This window comes from Limulus polyphemus, unplaced genomic scaffold (assembly GCF_000517525.1).
Source record: "Limulus polyphemus unplaced genomic scaffold, Limulus_polyphemus-2.1.2 Scaffold875, whole genome shotgun sequence".
In the NCBI taxonomy this organism is placed as follows: Eukaryota; Metazoa; Arthropoda; class Merostomata; order Xiphosura; family Limulidae; genus Limulus; species Limulus polyphemus.
Window position 1 is genome coordinate 135,605 of NW_013666485.1, and position 6,747 is coordinate 142,351.

Below are 6,747 nucleotides of genomic sequence, written 5' to 3' on the forward strand. Positions count from 1 at the left end.
TATATATATATATATATATATATATATATATCTGTCTGGGATTTGATGCAAAATGCCAAACCGATTTTGCTGTAGGCTTGTGAAACAACAATAATAATATGAACAGATGGCCGAATCTTGATTTTATCTACAATCGTGAAATCACTTATACTACTTATTTTGGGTGTTGTTTCAAGGATAAGGCTGCTTCTTAAGGTGGTTTTAACCCGAATTTTGTATTAGAGTTTTGAACAAATTCCTGTGCGATCCCTATTATGAACTACTATCGTGGTATGATAGTAACCAAAAACCAAGTTAAGTACGCAAAAAATACAAACAAAAATTTAGCATTAATCTGTATTTTATTTTTTCAGAATATTAATTACAGTTACCATCTAAAAAATTTCAGAAAATATCCTTTATAGTAATAACTAAAAATGTTTGACCCCAATAACAGCTGCGAATAAAAATATTTTCTAGAAGCAAAAAAAAAAAGAATGCAACAAGACACTTTTCTAGTGTTATTTTCTTAACAAACATTACTACAAGTCCTTTAATAAGCTTATGATGAAAGTGTCAAAGAAGTATAACGTATTTAGTTCTAGTCGTGCAAGAATTCACAAAATTCTTCACAGTAAAATAATAATAGTGATAATAATTTTTTCTTAATATGCATAACTGTTCTATCAACGATGTTTAAAACTCCCACAAAGTGGCACTTTCAGGGTTATTGTCGCCGACTTTGAGGATTCCGTTTTTCTTTGCTACTAAGTAATTTCCGCTAGAAGTCTTCAGGCTCAATTTTGACGGTTCTCTGATCTCTAAATAAAAACCTTGAGGAACATCCGAATCAACAACAATCTCATCTTCAAACACTCTCCAGTATTTCTTGCTTTTGCCATCTGGTGGTAAAAAATAATATTACGTAAATGCAGCATTTTATACCTATTCAATACGACTGACTTTAATTATTCACATAATTTAAAAAGTACCACTCAAATACTTAAGATCAGTAAATAGCAATAATAACAATTACAGTATTCATAAACGTTTCCATGGTATAGTATATCATAATCTACTCTGAATTATCTCAGAGTATTAAAAGAAATCCGTTTAGACAATTTTTTGCTTTAAAACAAGTTACTCCATAATGTAATTGTTACACTCAAGTCAGCACCTATTTGATTAATTTTAGTTTAAGGATTCGTGCACAAAAATTGGTTATGATTTTCTCATACATTAATACGTAGTTATAGCGCTCTATAGGAGAGGCCAAGAAGTTCACTCGCTGCTTCAAGAATCTTTACCTCTCTTCAAAAAATATTGTGTTGCTAGAGGTTTCGAGGTTATAATAATAATTATTTAATCATAATCTCATTAACACAGACTGATATTGTTCTTATTTTTAATTCAAAACTACATATAAATCACAAACAACACATCACGACTGTGTGAAACCTCACCACAATTACAAAAAATTTTCCTTGATTAAAATAGTGCAATTTTTCACGCAGTATTTTCGATGCTTTTAACCTCGTTTTTATATTTTTTATTACGAGCGGGATGAACTTGAAAGACTGGTATCCCTGAACATCCTTGGGTTACTTACCAGGTCTTATTGTTGTTGTTTGTCGTGTGTAATGCCATGTCAAAATCAAGTTATGATTATGAATATATAGAGACATATTTGTGTGTATTTTTACTCAGAGAGTTGAAGAGAGATAAATATGAGAACATTGTTTTAATCTTACAAACCTTGTAAGTAATAAATTCCTGGCTCTTTCCCTTTTTCTATTACAATTGTTTCGTATTCTGATTTATTACATTCCAGCTTCTGAGAAGTAGCACTTTTGTAGCCCACAAACCCTTGGTCGCATCTAATGACAATGCGTGAACGGTTTACCAGGAACAAGTAAAAATTTTCCATCTTTTCCACTCGGTCACTATTGACAAACAGTTGTCCATTTTTCTTCGCCGCTACAAATCTACCATTATAGGCCAGAAAAGAAACGCTTCCATTCTGATTCCATACAAGGTCAAAGGATGAACTGGGGATCCTGAAGTAATGAAAATCGTCAACGTTAAACTTTGAAAAAATGAATGATCAAATTTCTCTTATCTCCAAATTTTTATAACCTTTTTAAGCGTATTTTACTTTTTGGCATAGCTCATGAAAAGTTCTTTTTGACCTCATTATTAGAAAATTAATAACTTCCCCATCATATCACCAGATGCACCATTTATTATCTGCACCACCAAGTGGTCTAGCCTAAAATTGTGTTTTTATTGCGTTATTAACATGCTGTAACTTATCACCAATATTTCGTCCTACAAAAAGATTTCGTGTGGGTTATCTTGACATTACTATTTTTCCTTATCTTACAGTACGTTCACCATCAGTAACATAAGGATGACTAATTAATTAAGCATGCAGTAACTTTAATATTCAAATGCCATTGACACTCTGTACACATATATTAATAATGTAAACACATACCTATTACAGTCAGTTGCCTGGATCCCACCATTACTTCCCAAACACCAGTATCTGTTCTCTATTGTCCGAACGTACCACCGCTTGGAGGAGTTATCAATCTCCAGTTGAAAGGTTTCGTGATCACAGATTTCATCCTGGTTTGCGGTTACATCGACTCCTGTATAAATAATATATAAAATTTGTTTTCTAGACAATGCGCATTACCACAATCAAGAGCCTTATCTTTACATAGAGTATTGATAAAATATCAAATGGTCAAACAAATCCTATAAAACAAAATATCTATAAAAGGTATTGTATATAATTATGCACCACTTTGTGTTCAATTTCCGGCAATGGGACGCGAACCATGAATTATCTGATTCACAGTCCGGTCACGCTAACCTTGAGCCACGCTTCACTCTAATCGTTTGTTAACGATTTGAAACATCAGAGCTTAGATTTAAGAAAAACAACGCTTACATCGCTATTTGGGCGCGCTATTTGGTTGAAAGAATCAGATAAAACCTTTGTGACGGCAGGTGTTGCTGACTTTTAACCCTCTTGTAAGTAGTTCAAAATTATTTCAAACCACGGTATACATATATATATGATACTTGCTTATGGCAACCTCAAATATCTATTGCTTAAATTTATGCTATGAAACATTACGTCATTTTCAAACATGGAATAATTGTGTATTTTGTCACAACAAGCACGTTTTACTCTTTTTTGCTTTTTACTCTTAACAGTGCCCTCAACATGTAAAGTGTAATATATATATGTCCAATATCATTAGGGTAGATATCATTTACCATGCAAATTAGCAATGTATTTTTCTTAACTTATTCTTAAAATTTCCAAACTGAAAGTTATTTACATTAACTCCAAAAAATTTTCATGCCAGAAACACCCATTACGTTGTACATTAGCAATGTGAGTTTTGTAAGAGGTTCCACTTTACATACACACTGTCGGTGATATTTGTTTTGTAAGCACCAAAATGTTTTTGAATCCACATTGAAAACATATTTCCGAGTAGCATTGGGTCGAATATGATCACAGTTGATGTTGTTTAAGCCCGATGATAATTGTTTATGATCCGAAAAACGAGCCCTAAGAAGTTTAATAAAGTTGAACAAGCAAACGTTGTTCTTTACTTCAGTTTTGGAATTTAGAGATAATGTCATCTAGTTTTACTAACGTGACCTTTTTAAGTTTAATATTTTTCAACATTTCAAGTGTAATAGGTATGTTAATAAAGGCACTTATAGAGCTTATTGCATATTCAATTAGCAGATAAGGACACGATTTCTTGCTTCATCATGCTATTACAATTAAAATGTCTCTACTTTCCTCACCTTGTCGTACAGAAACCATCTTTCCACTGACTCCTGCAAAAGCTACTTGCGGTTGAGACACCTCCAGAGTGAATAGCTCGTCCTTGGAGATTGAATGTGTCCGGGTCCTGAGAATGGCTTTACTTCCTACAGGTGCAAGGTATCGCCCATCTGCAGCCTTTAATGCTAGGTATTTGTTATGAAACTCTAAAGTGAATCTGCAGTCTTGTCCAACTTTGTCAACTAACTTCCCATCGGCATGCAGACATCGGCCATCTCCAGTGTGAAGACTGTACTTACCACTATCATAGATCAATGTGAATAATGTGTCTTCACCCCACGGGATGTTAGCATCAAAGCGTATTTCATTCATGTTTGACAAAAGCCGAGCAAAGCGACGGCGACCAAAGGACCGCAGCAGGACCTGCGGACGGGTAGCAAGATGAACATCCCACAATTCAGCGGGACCTGGTATTTTGGCTGTACATACCACTTTGTCCTTACTGGCTCCCAAGAAATAACCTCTTACCAGACTTTGCAAAGCCCACTTCCCATCTCTGTCATCTGCCACAAAGATCTGGAATGTGGCTTCGGCTCCTTTGTCTTCAATTTCACAGGTGACATTGCCAAACTGGTCCACTGCAAGATACTTGCCCTGGTGACTTCTGAGGGACACCGCCTCTCCGTCTTCCATCCACTCCAGGTTCCATGTCTGTTTCTTTTTCAAACCAATCCCGTTTGCATTTATCTTACAGCCGAAATTCTCTGCAGTCAAATAGCGAAACTGGCTGTTGACCAAGCCTATCGTCCAAGGCAGAACCTGGTCATCATCGGTTCTATGTCCATTCCTGTTCATCATGCTGATTGTTACAACTGTCTGATAGAGATAATTATAATAAATATTTTTTTTAATTACAGCCATATCAATGTCAATGCTACATTTGAAATACATTATCAAATAAACTATTTATCACTTCTTTATTATGATATTATTTTTAGTGTAACTTTCAGTAAAAAGTCTGTTAAAAAAATCTGTACGCCGCTTTCATAGCAAACACACATGCATAATCGTTCATTTGAATAGCCTCGTAAATATTTATTCAACACATTTTCAATATCTAAGCATTTGAGTTATGCATAATTCAAAATATACGATTGAACTTTATGTTGTTGAAAACCAGCAGAATGTTTAATGTCTTCTGTGCTAATATCCATTTACAATATGACTATGACGTATATTACTGATTAAACAATCAACAGTCAATTATGGCTTCTTTATCAATTTACCAAAGTCAACTTTAACATTATCAATACCGAACGATGAATAATATCTACTTTATCAACAACCTTCTATTATCATCTACTACTTTATCAACAACCTTCTATTATCATCTACTACTTTATCAACAACCTTCTATTATCATCTACTACTTTATCAACAACCTTCTATTGTCATTTACTACTTTATCAACAACCTTCTGTTTTCATTTACTACTTTATCAACAACCTTCTGTTTTCATTTACTACTTTATCAACAACCTTCTATTTTCATTTACTACTTTATCAACAACCTTCTATTGTCATTTACTACTTTATCAACAACCTTCTATTGTCATTTACTACTTTATCAACAACCTTCTATTGTCATTTACTACTTTATCAACAACCTTCTATTTTCATTTACTACTTTATCAACAACCTTCTATTATCATTTACTACTTTATCAACAACCTTCTATTATCATTTACTACTTTATCAACAACCTTCTATTGTCATTTACTACTTTATCAACAGCCTTCCATTATCATCTACTACTTTATCAATAATCTACGATGAACATCTTCTATTTTATAATTACCCTAATGTGATCACGTTATGAACAATTTAATACGCAACTTTCACTTTATCATTACCCCAGAATGGTTACATTGTTCGTTATCAACAACCCATGATCATCAACTTGAACACTATCAAGAAAGTACTATAATCAGTTTCTAAGTTATCAGAAAACCTATGATAGAGCTCCTATAAAAATAATATAAATATCGCATATGTTAATCCTCTGTGTTACCAACAGTTTACTCTGTTTATCCTTTATATTAGCAATAGTCTACAGTGTATACCTATAGTACATAGTCAAAGGCCTACACAGTTTGCCTTCCACGTTATTAGTAAACGATATATTAATTTTCTACATTATTAATGAACTGCAGAATATTTCTATGCAATAAGCTAAACTTCCGTATCCTTATTTATCTACAGACTTCACATACAATATTAATTATCGACTCGTACAACCAATAGAAAAAATTGTTTCAACAATCTATTCTGATGGTAACCAACAGACACAACTTGAATGAAATGATATTAACCACGTAGTACAAATTACTGTAGCTAATAAAGTTTAATACATTTTCATATATATGTTTATATATGCAGTAAAAATCTTACAAACTTTACATGCTACTTATCATATATACCTATCTTGCTCTCTACTTACTGACTGTATGAAGCAAAGCTGGAAAAGATCTGACAGAATACCTGTTAGCGAGTTTGTGAGACACTGAAGAGCACGAGATCACGTGACTTTATAACGCTCACTAAGTTTCTGCTCTCTCCGTGTTCAGACAGGTTATAAGAAAGACCATTTCCTGTTCAAACTGTTTTTTAGGAACATGTCACAATGTAACCCTTTTATTTATGTGATATGAATAATCTTTTTTTTTCTTCTAGTAGTCTAGAAGATGTTTTGATAAAATCCAATTATGACATAAATTAAAAAAGTACAAGAGCGGAAGCTAAAAGATTTCCCACGACCTTTCACACGTATTACCATTTAATTAATCATCACTACACGTATGGACTTACATTCGTGGAGGTAATTCATAGAGTTTTCACGGCCATTGTCAACAACGCTTATTAATATATTTATATTGGAAAATATATCATTAT

At 33.2% G+C, this 6,747-nt stretch overlaps 1 protein-coding gene across 2 annotated transcripts; it reads right to left on the minus strand.

Annotated features, from left to right (window-relative positions):
* Positions 1-443: 443 nt before the first annotated feature.
* Positions 444-6,411, minus strand: LOC106460987 (protein singed-like). Of its 2 annotated transcripts, none has more exons than XM_022387782.1 (5): positions 6,337-6,411; positions 3,817-4,672; positions 2,477-2,633; positions 1,735-2,036; positions 444-881 (listed from the first exon to the last, which is right to left on the minus strand). In XM_022387782.1, the coding sequence occupies exons 2-5, from the start codon at positions 4,652-4,654 to the stop codon at positions 676-678; spliced, it is 1,503 nt and encodes a 500-aa protein (XP_022243490.1). In that variant the 5' UTR covers positions 4,655-4,672; positions 6,337-6,411; the 3' UTR covers positions 444-675. The 2 variants fall into 2 exon arrangements, with proteins under 2 accessions (XP_022243490.1, XP_022243489.1); XM_022387781.1 differs by having other exon boundaries at positions 6,296-6,349.
* Between the last annotated feature and the right edge of the window lie 336 nt (positions 6,412-6,747).

Excerpts from the sequence above, each read along its gene's own strand:
- LOC106460987 (XM_022387782.1), bottom strand. The coding sequence starts at position 4,654 with ATGATGAACAGGAATGGACATAGAACCGATGATGACCAGGTTCTGCCT. Across the intron at positions 2,634-3,816 it reads GATGGTTTCTGTACGACAAG|GAGTCGATGTAACCGCAAAC; the intron begins GTGAGGAAAGTA and ends TTATTTATACAG. Across the intron at positions 882-1,734 it reads AGGAATTTATTACTTACAAG|ATGGCAAAAGCAAGAAATAC; the intron begins GTTTGTAAGATT and ends TTTTACCACCAG.